Here is a 14,084-nt window from a genome sequence, read left to right as displayed (position 1 = left end):
CTGTGGAGAGACGTACAGACCACCAGTGTGACCCCCATGTCTGTGGAGTGACGGACGGACCACCAGTGTGACCCCCATGTCTGTGGAGAGATGTACGGACCCCCAGTGTGACCCCCATGTCTGTGGAGTGACGGACGGACCACCAGTGTGACCCCCGTGTCTGTGGAGTGACGTACGGACCACCAGTGTGACCCCCATGTCTGTGGAGTGACGTAAGGACCACCAGTGTGACCCCCATGTCTGTGGAGAGATGTACGGACCACCAGTGTGACCCCTATGTCTGTGGAGTGACGGACGGACCACCAGTGTGACCCCCATGTCTGTGGAGAGATGTACGGACCACCAGTGTGACCCCTATGTCTGTGGAGTGACGGACGGACCACCAGTGTGACCCCCATGTCTGTGGAGTGACGGACGGACCCCCAATGTGACCCCCATGTCTGTGGAGTAACAGACGGACCCCCAGTGTGACCCCCATATCTGTGGAGTAACAGACGGACCCCCAGTGTGACTCCCATGTCTGTGGAGTGATGTACGGACCCCCAGTGTGACCCCCCATGTCTGTGGAGAGATGTACGGACCCCCAGTGTGACCCCCATGTCTGTGGAGTGACTGACCCCCAGTGTGACCCCCATGTCTGTGGAGAGACGTACGGACCCCCAGTGTGACCCCCATGTCTGTGGAGAGATGTACGGACCCCCAGTGTGACCCCCATGTCTGTGGAGTGACTGACCCCCATGTCTGTGGAGTGACTGACCCCCAGTGTGACCCCCATGTCTGTGGAGTAACTGACCCCCAGTGTGACCCCCATGTCTGTGGAGTGACGGACGGACCCCCAGTGTGACCCCCATGTCTGTGGAGTGACTGACCCCCAGTGTGACCCCCATGTCTGTGGAGTGACGGACGGACCCCCAGTGTGACCCCCCCCATGTCTGTGGAGAGATGTACGGACCCCCAGTGTGACCCCCATGTCTGTGGAGTGACTGACCCCCATGTCTGTGGAGTGACTGACCCCCAGTGTGACCCCCATGTCTGTGGAGTGACTGACCCCCAGTGTGACCCCCATGTCTGTGGAGTGACGGACGGACCCCCAGTGTGACCTGTATGTGGGGATGGGGGTCACCAGTTCCGGATCGGACGCATTGGGTGGTTCTGATTGTCTTCTTCTGGCAGTGGCCCCCGGAGACAAGGTTGTGCGCGACATTCGCCCCGGAGCAGCGTTCGAGCCCACCTACATCTACCGCCTGCTGACCCTCGCCAAGTCCAGCCTGTCCGAGAAGGTGATGGGGGGCCGACATCTGCATGGGGGGCTGTGAGGGGCCCGGTATAGGGAGCTGACGGGGGAGACTAGGCCTAATATGGGGGGCTGTTGGGGGAGACTAGGCCTAATAATGAAGAGAGCTGTTGGGGGAGACTTGGTCCAATATTGGGGGGTAGGGGGGTGACAAGGGGTCTTTGACAGAATGGGGTAACAGCTACAGGCCAAGGAGGCTGTTAGGGGTTTGGGACCTGATATGGGGGGGCTGTCAGGAGGCCAATGCCTATTGTTTGGGACCTGATATGGGGGGGCTGTCAGGAGGCCAATGCCCATTGTTTGGGGCCTGATATGGGGGGACTGTCAGGAGGCCAATGCCCATTGTTTGGGACCTGATATGGGGGGGCTGGCAGGAGGCCAATGCCCATTGTTTGGGACCTGATATGGGGGGGCGCTGTCAGGCGGCCAATGCCCATTTTCTTCGGCGCTCTATTGGGAGACCCAGCCGATTGGGTGTATAGCACTGCCTCCGGAGGCCACACAAAGCAATTACACTAAAAAGTGTAAGGCCCCTCCCCTTCTGGCTATACACCCCCAGTGGGATCACTGGCTCACCAGTTTTCTGCTTTGTGCGAAGGAGGTCAGACATCCACGCATAGCTCCACTGTTTGTAGTCAGCAGTAGCTGCTGGCTCTATCGGATGGAAGAAAAGAGGGCCCATATAGGGCCCCCAGCATGCTCCCTTCTCACCCGCGGTGGTGCTTGTAAGGTTGAGGTACCTATTGCTGGTACAGAGGCTGGAGCCCACATGCTGTTTTCCTTCCACATCCCCTTAGGGCTCTGTGGAAGTGGGATCCTGCCGGCCCCCAAGCCCTGGGGCCGGGCTCCATCCACAGACCCATAGAACCTGCTGGATTGGGAGCGGGAGTGCCGTTCAGGGACAAGGCCCTGCAACTTTCAGGTACTCTGTGTCCCCGGCAGGCACGGACACTCTCAGGGCCTGCTGAGCGTTGTAGTGCGCCGGGGACAGTGGCGATGTACGCTGGGGGTTAGGTCACTGCAGCTTTGCTGGGTGACGTTGTGTATTGGGAACTACTGCGCCGACCGCTCCTGGAGCGGCGGCGCAGCTGCGACTTATGGTGCGCCGGGGGCTTTGCGCCGACCGCGCTTTTACGGCGGCGGCGCTTCTAACTTTAGCCCCCGGCTTCTGCGGCCTAGCGCCACTTCGTTCCCGCCCCCACCCTGTCAATCAGGGTAGGGGAGAGACGCTGCTCAATAGGCAGCGCCGAGGGCTGGAGCTTTATTTACATGCTCCAGCCCTCTCACTAGGCACAAGGGGAAGCAGACTTCCCGCTCTTCGTCGGTGTACGCCCAGGGCCCGCCCCCCCTCTCCACAAGGACGCCGGCAGCCATTACACATGCGATCTGGCTGGGGAAAGGCAGCAGGCTCTGGGAGACCCAGACTAGAGGGATTTCTGGCGACCACACACCGCTCCTAAGCGGGCGGTAAGCTGCACAGTAGTGCTGGCCCCTCTAGTGCCTCAGTGACATATTAGTGTACTTTTTTCTGGGTACCATATATATATCTATAGTTGCACTGTAGGTCGCTTCTTGGCTGGACACCCTGTACTGCTCTGAGGAGGCAGCAACATGTCATCCGCAAAACGCAAGGCTGCCAAGGCACGGGCTGTGTACACTGTTTGTACTGCATGTGGGGCTGATCTACCGGCAGGCTCCAATGATTCCCATTGTGTGCAATGTTCAGTCCCAGTGGCACTTCGTCAGCCAGAGCCTATGGTGGTAGTGGCCCAGGCAGAGACGCCTGTGAACCCTGCCCCGGTGACGGGGACAGACTTTGCAGTGTTTGCTGATAAGATGTCTGAGGCCATGACAAAAATCCTGGAGACCTTGCAGTCCAGGCCAGTTCCTCAGACCATGGACACTGCTGTGGCTATGCTCTCTGGTCCCCCTCAGTTGGAACTAATCCGTACTTCAAGGGGGTCTCAGGCATCACAAGCTGAAGTCTCTGACTCAGATGACAGTCCCAGGCAGCCTAAGCGAGCTCGCTGGGAAAGACCCTCCACGTCATCACACTGCTCAGGGTCTCAGCGAGAAGAATCTCTCTGTGATGAGACTGAGGACGGTGACCAGGATTCTAATCCTGAGGCCCCTCTCAATCTGGATGCCCCTGATGGTGACGCCATGGTTAATGACCTTATATCGGCAATTAATAGACTGTTGGATATTTCTCCCCCAGCCCCTTCTGCAGAGGAGGCGGCTGCGGAGCAGGAGAAGTTCCATTTCCTGTATCCCAAGCGTAAATTAAGTGCTTTTTTGGATCACTCTGACTTCAGAGAATCAATCCAGAAGCACGACGCTCATCCAGACAAGCGTTTCTCTAAACGTTCTAAGGATACCCGTTATCCTTTTCCCTCTGAAGTAGCCAAACGCTGGACCCAGTGCCCAAAGGTGGATCCCCCAATTTCCAAGCTTGCGGCTAGATCCATAGTCGCAGTAGAGGATGGCGCTTCACTTAAAGATGCCAACGACAGACAGATGGACCTTTGGTTGAAATCTGTCTATGAAGCTATCGGCGCGTCGTTTGCTCCAGCATTCGCGGCCGTGTGGGCACTCCAAGCTATTTCAGCTGGTCTGGCACAGGTGGATGCTATCATGCATCCAGCAGTACCGCAGGTGGCGTCCCTAACTTCGCAAATGTCTGCGTTTGCGACCTACGCTATCAATGCTGTCCTAGAATCTACGAGCCGTACCTCTATGGCGACCGCCAATTCTGTGGTTTTGCGCAGAGCCTTATGGTTAAAGGACTGGAAAGCAGATGCTGGTTCCAAAAAATGCTTAACCAGCTTGCCATTATCTAGAGACAGACTGTTTGGTGAGCCATTGGCTGAAATCATAAAACAGTCCAAGGGCAAGGACTCTTCCTTGCCACAGCCCAGAGCAAGTAAACCTCAACAGAAAAAGTGGCAGTCGAGGTTTCGGTCCTTTCGAGGCTCGGGCAAGCCCCAATTCTCCTCGTCCAAAGGGACTCAGAAAGGACAAGGGAGCTCAGATTCCTGGCGGGCTCACTCACGCCCCAGGAAAGCAAATGGAGGAACCGCTTCCAAGGCGGCTACCTCATGACTTTCGGCCTCCGCCCTCCGCATCCTCGGTCGGTGGCAGGCTCTCCCGCTTTTGCGACATTTGGCTGTCACAGGTCAAAGACCGGTGGGTAACAGACATTTTGTCTCGCGGGTACAGAATCGAGTTCAGTTCTCGGCCTCCACTTCGGTTCTTCAGAACCTCCCCACACCCCAACCGAGCAGATGCCCTGCTGCAGGCGGTGGACTCTCTAAGAGCAGAAGGAGTCGTGATCCCTGTCCCCCCTCTGGAAAGGGGGCGAGGATTTTACTCCAATCTCTTTGTGGTTCCAAAAAAGGACGGCTCCTTCCGTCCTGTTCTGGACCTAAAACTGCTCAACAAGCATGTGAACGCCAGGCGGTTCCGGATGGAATCCCTCCGCTCAGTCATTGCCTCTATGTCCCAAGGAGATTTCCTAGCATCAATAGACATCAAAGATGCTTATCTCCACGTGCCGATTGCTACAGAGCACCAACGCTTTCTACGCTTCGTGATAGGAGACGAACATCTTCAGTTCGTGGCTCTGCCATTTGGTCTGGCGACAGCCCCCCGGGTGTTCACCAAGATCATGGCGGCAGTGGTAGCAGTCTTGCACTCTCACGGACACTCTGTGATCCCTTACTTGGACGATCTACTGGTCAAGGCACCCTCTCAGGAGGCATGCCAACTCAGCCTGAATTTTGCACTGGAGACTCTCCAGGCGTTCGGGTGGATCATCAACTTCCCAAAGTCAAATCTGTCACCGACCCAATCACTAACGTATCTTGGCATGGAGTTTCATACTCTCTCAGCGATAGTGAAGCTTCCGCTGAGCAAGCAGCGGTCACTACAGACGGGGGTGCAGGCTCTCCTTCAAAGTCAGTCGCACTCCTTAAGACGCCTCATGCACTTCCTCGGGAAGATGGTGGCGGCAATAGAGGCGGTTCCGTTTGCGCAGTTTCATCTGCGTCCACTTCAATGGGACATTCTCCGCCAATGGGACGGGAAGTCGACATCCCTGGACAGGAAAGTCTCCCTTTCCCAGACGGCCAAGGACTCTCTGCAGTGGTGGCTCCTGTCCACCTCATTATCACAGGGACGATCCTTCCTACCACCGTCCTGGGCGGTGGTCACGACAGACGCGAGTCTGTCAGGGTGGGGAGCAGTTTTTCTCCACCACAGGGCTCAGGGTACGTGGACTCAGCAGGAGTCCACCCTTCAGATCAATGTTCTGGAGATCAGGGCAGTGTATCTTGCCCTACTGGCCTTCCAGCAGTGGCTGGAAGGGAAGCAGATCCGAATTCAATCGGACAACTCCACAGCGGTGGCATACATCAATCACCAAGGAGGGACTCGCAGTCGGCAAGCCTTCCAGGAAGTCCGGCGCATTATGATGTGGGTGGAAGCCACGGCCTCCACCATATCCGCAGTTCACATCCCCGGCGTAGAAAACTGGGAAGCAGACTTCCTCAGTCGCCAGGGCATGGACGCAGGGGAATGGTCCCTTCACCCGGACGTGTTTCAGGAAATCTGTCGCCGATGGGGAAGGCCGGACGTCGACCTAATGGCGTCCCGGCACAACAACAAGGTCCCAACATTCATGGCACGGTCTCGCGATCAAAGAGCTCTAGCAGCAGACGCCCTAGTGCAAGATTGGTCGCAGTTCCGGCTCCCTTATGTGTTTCCACCTCTGGCACTCTTGCCCAGAGTGCTACGCAAGATCAGATCCGACTGCAGCCACGTCATACTCGTCGCTCCAGACTGGCCGAGGAGGGCGTGGTATCCGGATCTGTGGCATCTCACGGTCGGCCAACCGTGGGCACTTCCAGACCGACCAGACTTACTGTCCCAAGGGCCGTTTTTCCATCGGAATTCTGCGGCCCTCAACCTGACTGCGTGGCCATTGAGTCCTGGATCCTAGCGTCTTCAGGCTTATCCCAAGGGGTCGTTGCCACCATGAGACAGGCTAGAAAGCCCACGTCTGCTAAGATCTACCACAGAACGTGGAGGATATTCTTATCCTGGTGCTCTGCTCAGGGAGTGTCTCCCTGGCCATTTGCATTACCTACCCTTCTTTCTTTCCTGCAATCGGGGTTAGAAAAGGGTTTGTCGCTCGGCTCCCTTAAAGGACAGGTCTCGGCGCTATCCGTCTTTTTTCAGAAGCGTCTAGCACGACTTTCTAAGGTGCGCACGTTCCTACAGGGGGTTTGCCATATCGTTCCCCCGTACAAGCGGCCGTTAGATCCATGGGATCTGAACAGGGTACTAGTTGCCCTCCAGAAGCCGCCCTTCGAGCCTCTGAAGGAGGTTTCACTTTCTAGACTTTCACAGAAAGTGGCTTTTCTGGTAGCGATCACATCTCTTCGGAGAGTGTCTGAGCTAGCAGCGTTGTCTTCCAAGGCTCCCTTCCTGGTCTTCCACCAGGACAAGGTAGTGCTGCGCCCCATTCAGGAGTTTCTCCCGAAGGTGGTATCCTCTTTTCATCTTAATCAGGATATCTCTTTGCCTTCGTTTTGTCCTCATGCAGTTCATCGGTATGAGAAGGATTTACATTTGTTAGATCTGGTGAGAGCACTCAGAATCTACATTTCCCGCACGGCGCCCCTGCGCCGTTCGGATGCACTCTTTGTCCTTGTCGCTGGTAAGCGCAAAGGGTCGCAGGCTTCAAAAGCCACCCTGGCTCGATGGATCAAAGAACCAATTTTTGAAGCCTACCGTTCTGCGGGGCTTCAGGTTCCATCAGGGCTGAAGGCCCATTCTACCAGAGCCGTGGGTGCGTCCTGGGCATTGCGACACCAGGCTACGGCTCAACAGGTGTGCCAGGCAGCTACCTGGTCGAGTCTGCACACTTTCACCAAACATTATCAGGTGCATACCTATGCTTCGGCGGACGCCAGCCTAGGTAGAAGAGTCCTGCAGGCGGCAGTTGCCTCCCCGTAGGGGAGGGCTGTCTTGCAGCTCTAACATGAGGTATTTCTTTACCCACCCAGGGACAGCTTTTGGACGTCCCAATCGTCTGGGTCTCCCAATAGAGCGCCGAAGAAGAAGGGAATTTTGTTACTTACCGTAAATTCCTTTTCTTCTAGCTCTTATTGGGAGACCCAGCACCCGCCCTGTTGTCCTTCGGGATTTTTGGTTTGTTTGCGGGTACACATGTTGTTCATGTTGAACGGTTTTCAGTTCTCCGATGTTACTCGGAGTGAATTTGTTTAAACCAGTTATTGGCTTTCCTCCTTCTTGCTTTTGCACTAAAACTGGTGAGCCAGTGATCCCACTGGGGGTGTATAGCCAGAAGGGGAGGGGCCTTACACTTTTTAGTGTAATTGCTTTGTGTGGCCTCCGGAGGCAGTGCTATACACCCAATCGGCTGGGTCTCCCAATAAGAGCTAGAAGAAAAGGAATTTACGGTAAGTAACAAAATTCCCTTCGTTTGGGACCTGATATGGGGGGGCTGTCAGGAGGCCAATGCCCATTGTTTGGGACCTGATATGGGGGGACTGTCAGGAGGCCAATGCCTATTGTTTGGGACCTGATATGGGGGGGCTGTCAGGAGGCCAATGCCCATTGTTTGGGACCTTGAGAGGGCTTAGGCCCATTATGGGGGGCTTTCAGGGGATCTATGACCTAATGGGGTGTCAGCTGGAGCCAGGGGGCCGTGGGACTTGCGCCCTGATATTGGGGAGTTGCGGGGAGCCCGGCTTCAGTGCAGGGTTATTGGAGCGTCCAGATTGTTGGGGGGTCATCACGTGACCGTCCGCCATGTTGGATGTGGGCCTGTACTGTACACTGTGTGTTGTCCCCGCAGGGGCGGCAGGAGGACGCGGAGGAGTACCTGGGCTTCCTGCTAAATGGACTCCACGAAGAAATGCTCTCTCTGAAGAAGCTGCTGTCCCCGCACAATGACAGTACGTACCCCGCCCCCAGCACAGCGCACTCTGACCCCTGCCCCCAGCACAGCGCACTCTGCCCCAGCACAGCGCACTCTGCCCCAGCACAGCGCACTCTGCCCCCCGCCCCCAGCACAGCGCACTCTGCCCCCAGCACAGCGCACTCTGCCCCCCGCGCCCAGCACAGCGCACTCTGCCCCAGCACAGCGCACTCTGCCCCAGCACAGCGCACTCTGCCCCAGCACAGCGCACTCTGCCCCAGCACAGCGCACTCTGCCCCCCGCCCCCAGCACAGCGCACTCTGCCCCCAGCACAGCGCACTCTGCCCCCCGCCCCCAGCACAGCGCACTCTGCCCCCAGCACAGCGCACTCTGCCCCCTGCCCCCAGCACAGCGCACTCTGCCCCCCGCCCCCAGCACAGCGCACTCTGCCCCCTGCCCCCAGCACAGCGCACTCTGCCCCCCGCGCCCAGCACAGCGCATTTTGCCCCCCGCCCCCAGCACAGCGCACTCTGCCCCCCGCCCCCAGCACAGCGCACTCTGCCCCCCGCCCCCAGCACAGCGCACTCTGCCCCCCACCCCCAGCACAGCGCACTCTGCCCCCTGCCCCCAGCACAGCGCACTCTGCCCCCCGCCCCCAGCACAGCGTTCTCTGCCCCCCAGCACAGCGCACTCTGCCCCCCGCCCCCAGCACAGCGCACTCTGCCCCCCGCCCCCAGCACAGCGTTCTCTGCCCCCAGCACAGCGTTCTCTGCCCCCAGCACAGCGTTCTCTGCCCCCAGCACAGCGCACTCTGCCCCCCGCCCCCAGCACAGCGCACTCTGCCCCCCGACCCCAGCACAGCGCACTCTGCCCCCCGACCCCAGCACAGCGCACTCTGCCCCCAGCGCAGCGTTCTCTGCCCCCGCGCCCAGCACAGTGCACTCTGCCCCCAGCACAGCGCACTCTGCCCCCCGCCCCCAGCACAGCGTTCTCTGCCCCCCGCCCCCAGCACAGCGCACTCTGCCCCCCAGCACAGCGCACTCTGCCCCCAGCGCAGCGCACTCTGCCCCCAGCGCAGCGTTCTCTGCCCCCGCGCCCAGCACAGCGCACTCTGCCCCCCGCCCCCAGCACAGAGCACTCTGCCCCCAGCACAGAGCACTCTGCCCCCCGCCCCCAGCACAGCGTTCTCTGCCCCCCGCCCCCAGCACAGCGTTCTCTTCCCCCCGCCCCCAGCACAGAGCACTCTGCCCCCCGCCCCCAGCACAGCGCACTCTGCCCCCCCGCCCCCAGCACAGCGTTCTCTGCCCCCCCGCCCCCAGCACAGCGTTCTCTGCCCCCCGCCCCCAGCACAGCGTTCTCTGCCCCCCGCCCCCAGCACAGCGTTCTCTGCCCCCCGCCCCCAGCACAGAGCACTCTGCCCCCCGCCCCCAGCATAGCGTTCTCTGCCCCCGCCCGCAGCGCAGCATTCTCTGCTGTCTCCTGTGCTGCGCGTTATCTGCGCTGGGTCACTGAGAGGAGGCGCAGCAGCTTCGTTACAGTGTGTCGGTGTGGATGGTACTCAGGCCGGTTTCGCTATCCGTACATGGACCGACCGTACGTCTCGTGACCAGAACAAGAGACCCTCAGCCGACCCACGTACGGAACCGTGAAACAAGCATGTGTGCCCCCGCCTCCGGGTCTGAAAGGAGGCGGAGTCCACCACTGCTGAGGGTTCGCTGCAGAGTGTCAGGGCAGGTAATGACCCTCACAAACGAAAGAGACATTGTAACAAACCCTCAGCTGCAATATTCTCTGTGACCCGCATACAGCAGAGCCCCGGCCCACCCTCTGCCCAGTCCGGTGCCCCCCAGATACAGGCACCCATTGTATTTACTGGCATAGAGGGTGATCACAAACTACAACTCCCAGCATGCCCGGACCGCTGCAGACAGTCAGCCGGAATAACAATCATTTCTTTCTCCCGTTAAAGAAATCTCAAATGGACCCGAAACTCAGCCGACGACTGAGGAAGACGAGGCGAACCCGCGAGGAGAGCCGGGCGAAGGCAGCGACGAGGAGTGGGAGCAGGTGGGACCCCGCAACAGGTCCTCGGTCACCCGGCAGGCCGACTTCATCCAGACGCCCATCACCGAGATATTCGGAGGACACATAAGGTGAGAATGTGGAGGAGGCACATACCCGAAATATAGTGTGCCCTGCTCGTGTGACTGGCCGACGTACAACCTCGCCCATCCTTATGTCCTGGCTGGTCAGTGGCTGTAGGTGGCGCTCTCCTCGGCTGGTCAGTGGCTGTAGGTGGCGCTCTCTCCTCGGCTGGTCGGTGGCTGTAGGTGGCGCTCTCTCCTCGGCTGGTCAGTGGCTGTAGGTGGCGCTCTCCTCGGCTGGTCAGTGGCTGTAGGTGGCGCTCTCCTCGGCTGGTCAGTGGCTGTAGGTGGCGCTCTCCTCGGCTGGTCAGTGGCTGTAGGTGGCGCTCTCCACTCGGCTTGTCAGTGGCTGTAGGTGGCGCTCTCCACTCGGCTGGTCGGTGGCTGTAGGTGGCGCTCTCCTCGGCTGGTCAGTGGCTGTAGGTGGCGCTCTCCTCGGCTGGTCAGTGGCTGTAGGTGGCGCACTCCTCGGCTGGTCGGTGGCTGTAGGTGGCACACTCCTCGGCTGGTCAGTGGCTGTAGGTGGCGCTCTCCTCGGCTGGTCAGTGGCTGTAGGTGGCGCACTCCTCGGCTGGTCGGTGGCTGTAGGTGGCGCTCTCCTCGGCTGGTCAGTGGCTGTAGGTGGCGCTCTCTGCTCGGCTGGTCAGTGGCTGTAGGTGGCGCTCTCCGCTCGGCTGGTCAGTGGCTGTAGGTGGCGCTCTCCGCTCGGCTGGTCAGTGGCTGTAGGTGGCGCTCTCCGCTCGGCTGGTCAGTGGCTGTAGGTGGCGCTCTCCTCGGCTGGTCAGTGGCTGTAGGTGGCGCTCTCCTCGGCTCGTCAGTGGCTGTAGGTGGCGCTCTCCACTCGGCTGGTCAGTGGCTGTAGGTGGCGCACTCCTCGGCTCGTCAGTGGCTGTAGGTGGCGCACTCCTCGACTGGTCGGTGGCTGTAGGTGGTGCTTTCCTCGGCTGGTCGGTGGCTGTAGGTGGCGCACTCCTCGGCTGGTCAGTGGCTGTAGGTGGCGCACTCCTCGGCTGGTCAGTGGCTGTAGGTGGCGCACGCCTCGGCTGGTCAGTGGCTGTAGGTGGCGCTCTCCTCGGCTGGTCGGTGGCTGTAGGTGGTGCTCTCCGCTCGGCTGGTCGGTGGCTGTAGGTGGCGCTCTCCGCTCGGCTGGTCGGTGGCTGTAGGTGGCACACTTCTCGGCTGGTCAGTGGCTGTAGGTGGCGCTCTCCTCGGCTGGTCAGTGGCTGTAGGTGGCGCCCTCCACTCGGCTGGTCGGTGGCTGTAGGTGGCGCTCTCCACTTGGCTGGTCGGTGGCTGTAGGTGGCGCTCTCCGCTCGGCTGGTCAGTGGCTGTAGGTGGCGCTCTCCGCTCGGCTGGTCGATGGCTGTAGGTGGCGCTCTCCTCGGCTGGTCGGTGGCTGTAAGTGGCGCTCTGCTCGGCTGGTAGGTGGCGCACTCCTCGGCTGGTCAGTGGCTGTAGGTGGCGCACTCCTCGGCTGGTCAGTGGCTGTAGGTGGCGCACTCCTCGGCTGGTCAGTGGCTGTAGGTGGCGCTCTCCTCGGCTGGTCGGTGGCTGTAGGTGGCGCTCTCCGCTCGGCTGGTCGGTGGCTGTAGGTGGCACACTCCTCGGCTGGTCAGTGGCTGTAGGTGGCGCTCTCCTCGGCTGGTCAGTGGCTGTAGGTGGCGCCCTCCACTCGGCTGGTCGGTGGCTGTAGGTGGCGCTCTCCGCTCGGCTGGTCAGTGGCTGTAGGTGGCGCTCTCCGCTCGGCTGGTCGGTGGCTGTAGGTGGCGCTCTCCACGTGGCTGTAGGTGGCGCTCTCCGCTCGGCTGGTCAGTGGCTGTAGGTGGCGCTCTCCGCTCGGCTGGTCGGTGGCTGTAGGTGGCGCTCTCCTCGGCTGGTCGGTGGCTGTAGGTGGCGCACTCCTCGGCTGGTCGGTGGCTGTAGGTGGCGCTCTCCGCTCGGCTGGTCAGTGGCTGTAGGTGGCGCTCTCCTCGGCTGGTCGGTGGCTGTAGGTGGCGCTCTCCTCGGCTGGTTGGTGGCTGTAGGTGGCGCACTCCTCGGCTGGTCAGTGGCTGTAGGTGGCGCACTCCTCGGCTGGTCAGTGGCTGTAGGTGGCGCTCTCCTCGGCTGGTCAGTGGCTGTAGGTGGCGCTCTCCTCGGCTGGTCAGTGGCTGTAGGTGGCGCAGTCCTCGGCTGGTCGGTGGCTGTAGGTGGCACTCTCCTTGGCTGGTCAGTGGCTGTAGGTGGCGCACTCCTCGGCTGGTCGGTGGCTGTAGGTGGCACTCTCCTTGGCTGGTCAGTGGCTGTAGGTGGCGCTCTCTCCTCGGCTGGTCAGTGGCTGTAGGTGGCGCTCTCCTCGGCTGGTCAGTGGCTGTAGGTGGCGCACTCCTCGGCTGGTCGGTGGCTGTAGGTGGCGCAGTCCTCGGCTGGTCGGTGGCTGTAGGTGGCGCTCTCCGCTCGGCTGGTCGGTGGCTGTAGGTGGCGCTCTCCTCGGCTGGTCGGTGGCTGTAGGTGGCGCTCTCCGCTCGGCTGGTCGGTGGCTGTAGGTGGCGCTCTCCTCGGCTGGTCGGTGGCTGTAGGTGGCGCTCTCCTCGGCTGGTCAGTGGCTGTAGGTGGCGCTCTCGTCGGCTGGTCAGTGGCTGTAGGTGGCGCTCTCCGCTCGGCTGGTCGATGGCTGTAGGTGGCGCTCTCCTCGGCTGGTCGGTGGCTGTAGGTGGCGCTCTCCGCTCGGCTGGTCAGTGGCTGTAGGTGGCGCTCTCGTCGGCTGGTCAGTGGCTGTAGGTGGCGCTCTCCGCTCGGCTGGTCGGTGGCTGTAGGTGGCGCTCTCCTCGGCTGGTCGGTGGCTGTAGGTGGCGCTCTCCTCGGCTGGTCGGTGGCTGTAGGTGGCGCACTCCTCGGCTGGTCAGTGGCTGTAGGTGGCGCTCTACGCTCGGCTGGTCAGTGGCTGTAGGTGGCGCTCTACGCTCGGCTGGTCGGTGGCTGTAGGTGGCGCTCTCGTCGGCTGGTCAGTGGCTGTAGGTGGCGCTCTCCGCTCGGCTGGTCGATGGCTGTAGGTGGCGCTCTCCGCTCGGCTGGTCGGTGGCTGTAGGTGGCGCTCTCCTCGGCTGGTCGGTGGCTGTAGGTGGCGCTCTCCGCTCGGCTGGTTGGACGGGTGTGGGGTATCGCGGCTGTTTCTGCACCGTCTGCAGGACACTCGCACATCTGTCGTCTGAGGAGGATGGGTGCGGTGCGAGGATGTAACTCACCACAGTTGCCGGCGGTCTGTGCCATGCGGTCGGGTGGACTCCCTGTTCCTCAGCGTCTGTAACGCGCCGCCCTCTGATGGTTTTGGGGAGACAGAGTGTGACTTACAGGATTTCTCACCACTGATTCAGCAAAGATGTAAAATAGCCGCGTGCCAGAGCGAGTCAGCAGCTGTCACCCCGCGGTGTGCCGCTCTGTACGGTGAGCCCCGCGGTGTGCCGCTCTGTACGGTGAGCACCGCGGTGTGCCGCTCTGTACGGTGAGCACCGCGGTGTGCCCCTCTGTACGGTGAGCCCCGCAGTGTGCCGCTCTGTACAGTGATCCCCGGTGCCGCTCTGTACGGTGATCACCGCGGTGTGCCGCTCTGTACAGTGATCCCCGGTGCCGCTCTGTACGGTGAGCCCCGCAGTGTGCCGCTCTGTACAGTGATCCCCGGTGCCGCTCTGTATGGTGAGCCCCGCAGTGTGCCGCTCTGTAC

At 60.9% G+C, this 14,084-nt stretch overlaps 1 protein-coding gene across 1 annotated transcript in view; it reads left to right on the top strand.

The window, feature by feature from the left end:
- The window catches only part of USP10 (ubiquitin specific peptidase 10), a 44,619-nt gene that overhangs the window by 14,351 nt on the left and 16,184 nt on the right, over window positions 1-14,084 (top strand). The window contains 3 exon segments of the mRNA XM_075326258.1: window positions 1,174-1,280; window positions 8,178-8,277; window positions 10,210-10,393. Of these exon segments, the coding sequence (XP_075182373.1) occupies window positions 1,174-1,280; window positions 8,178-8,277; window positions 10,210-10,393 (391 nt within the window).

This window comes from Anomaloglossus baeobatrachus, chromosome 10 (genome assembly GCF_048569485.1).
Source record: "Anomaloglossus baeobatrachus isolate aAnoBae1 chromosome 10, aAnoBae1.hap1, whole genome shotgun sequence".
NCBI classification, from domain to species: Eukaryota; Metazoa; Chordata; class Amphibia; order Anura; family Aromobatidae; genus Anomaloglossus; species Anomaloglossus baeobatrachus.
This window is presented reverse-complemented; position numbering and strand designations above follow the sequence as displayed.